Consider the following 2514-nt stretch of genomic DNA (forward strand, 5'->3'; position numbering starts at 1 on the left):
TACCTGACGCGTCCGCGTGACTCGCAGAAAAGACCATCGACACGTACGCGTGACTGACGCATACGCGTGACATGCGCCACATGTAGAAAATGTAGAAAAATGCTGTGGGTAATTTCTGGGCTGTTTTGACCCAGTTTCCAGCCTAGAAAACACATATTAGAAGCTACAGAATTGACAAAACAAGTGGTCCCCACCCATTAGCTGAAGACTTGTTAATTAATTTGAATTTAAATTCAAAATCTTATTTTAGGAAAAGATATTATTTTAGTTTTAGATAAATTTTAAAATAATTAGGATTAATTATAAAAGGAATGCCAACAGGGTGATTCGAAGACAACATTATTCCATTTTAATTTATAATCCTAGTTTTCTTCGCTGAACCATGAGCAACAAATCCTTCATTGTTAAGGTTATGAGCTCTGTCTATTTGTATGGATTGATTTGTTTGCTCTTTCTAATTTAATTCACATTTTGATTTATATTTCAATAATTGTTTTCGTTCTTTATTTTATGAATTTGGGTGGAACAGAAGTATGACCTATATTCTAATTGAGTTTTTGTAAAACTTGGAAAAGCTCTTTACTTAAACAACAGCTTGAAAACATATTATCCTGAATTTCTAATTGTTTGTATTTAATGGGATACGTGACATATAATCCCCTTATTTTTGGATAATTAGGATTCTTGTGGCATATAAACTGGAATTTGATCATCACCTTCTAATTGGAATTAATTGACCAAGGAATTGGCAGTTAATGAATTTTAGAGGAGACTAGAAAGGTCTAAGGAATTAGGGTCTAGTCACATATAGTTTGCCATAAATTAAATCCTACATGATTAAAATAGTTAGTAAAAAAAATTCGGAAAAATAGATAACTCTGAAACCTTAACTGTTTTCTCCATATTTTATTCCCAACTCATTGCTGCTTGCTTTATGAAATTCTTAATCTACTGTTTAATTCTCTTTGAACACTCAACATACTATTCTGTTTATCTAACTAAGGAATTTAATCAACCATTGTTGCTTGATACATCAATCCTAGTGGGATCGACCCTTACTCACGTAAGGTATTACTTGGTACGACCCGGTGCACTTACCAGTTAGTTTGTGGGTTATAAATACCGCACCAATCCGCCCTCTTGCCTTCAACAATCAATTCCTCCATGAAGACCACAAATTATTTAGTTTCTTGTTCAGTCCACTGATGTGGTATGGAAACCATTGATGCTGGATAATATAGTTGCACAATAACGGAAAAAGAGGAATTACTATAACAGCAATAACACAATAAATATCAAGCATAATTTTAGTATAGCAATACTTACTAGCATATTAGTAACAAAGGAACACTACAATAAATTAACAATTGCAACAGAATTTAAATAATTACTAGTAGAATATCAACATAATTCACTAATTTTAATAAAATTAGAAACAATCAAATCCTACAATAATGCAACCAACTATATCATTAATTAGAATAAAACTAATTAAAGCAAGTATGCAAATATATTATGCCTTAAAAAAAACTCAAATAATTTCTAATACAACAATTTATAGTCCACAACAATTGCAGATATAATAAAACTAGGAAAAATTTAAAACTTTACGCGTCATGTTCTCTTCTCCATATTTCCCACATTTCAGTTGCTAAGTCCTCACACCATTGAGTCTACTCATGACTACTTTCCACAACATCAATTATGTCGGCTTCATTAACAATTGTGTCATCTCCTACGGGTATATGCTCTGGTAAAAGAGTTGCATCTTCCTCGGGATCAACATCCATGTTCATCAGAATAAAATTTTGTAACAAACAACACGCAATAATAATGTGGCTTTGAATTCTAATTGGATAGAATGAGGGGCTTTGTAGAATTGCCCATCTCTTCTTAAGCAATCCAAAGCACCGCTTAATCACATTCCTAGCCGAAGAGTCTTTCTTATTAAATAACTCTAGACGATTTTGTGGTGCACGATAACCTTGAGCCCACTCATTCACATGATACCAAATATTTCTATAAGGAGATAAAAATCTTCTACCATTAGTATAGCCAGCGTCCACTAAATAATAAGACCCTAAAATGGAAGGATGGAAAAATTATAAGGGGTATATTGTAATTCTTTAATAGATAGTTAATGCACTTATCAAAAGATTAATTTAAACATACCAACAAGTATTTTCAAGCCATTACGTCGAGTAATTTCATCTCTAAATACCCTTGAATCAGATGCCGATCCTTCCCAACCGCTAAGGACATAGACGAAATTCATGTTCCGATTACAAACTCCTAAGACATTGGTGGATATTCTAGATTTCCTTGTCCAATACCTAAATTTATCCCCTTGGAGACTGTGACATCTATGTAAGTGCTATCTAATACTCCTAGACAACCCTATCAAATGGACAAAACAAAATAGTTATTACATACAACTAAACTTGACCAATAAAAACTTAAACTTTATGCAACACCTTACCTTAAACCATTTCCATTTGGGATCTATACAATTCT

The 2514-nt window shown here is 32.7% G+C and overlaps 1 protein-coding gene across 1 annotated transcript; it reads right to left on the minus strand.

Moving 5' to 3' along the window:
* Positions 1–1673: 1673 nt before the first annotated feature.
* LOC130950014 (protein ALP1-like) lies at positions 1674–2275 on the minus strand. Its single transcript, XM_057878584.1, has 2 exons — positions 2173–2275; positions 1674–2080 (listed from the first exon to the last, which is right to left on the minus strand). The coding sequence occupies exons 1-2, from the start codon at positions 2273–2275 to the stop codon at positions 1674–1676; spliced, it is 510 nt and encodes a 169-aa protein (XP_057734567.1).
* Positions 2276–2514: the final 239 nt, after the last annotated feature.

The sequence above is a fragment of the Arachis stenosperma genome, chromosome 9 (assembly GCF_014773155.1).
Source record: "Arachis stenosperma cultivar V10309 chromosome 9, arast.V10309.gnm1.PFL2, whole genome shotgun sequence".
NCBI lineage: Eukaryota > Viridiplantae > Streptophyta > Magnoliopsida > Fabales > Fabaceae > Arachis > Arachis stenosperma.

Bases quoted from the DNA above. Each gene is read 5' to 3' on its own strand.
- LOC130950014 (XM_057878584.1), bottom strand. From the start codon at position 2,275: ATGAATTTCGTCTATGTCCTTAGCGGTTGGGAAGGATCGGCATCTGAT. The intron at 2,081-2,172 runs GTATGTTTAAAT...CTTCCATTTTAG, and splicing joins TGGCTTGAAAATACTTGTTG to GGTCTTATTATTTAGTGGAC.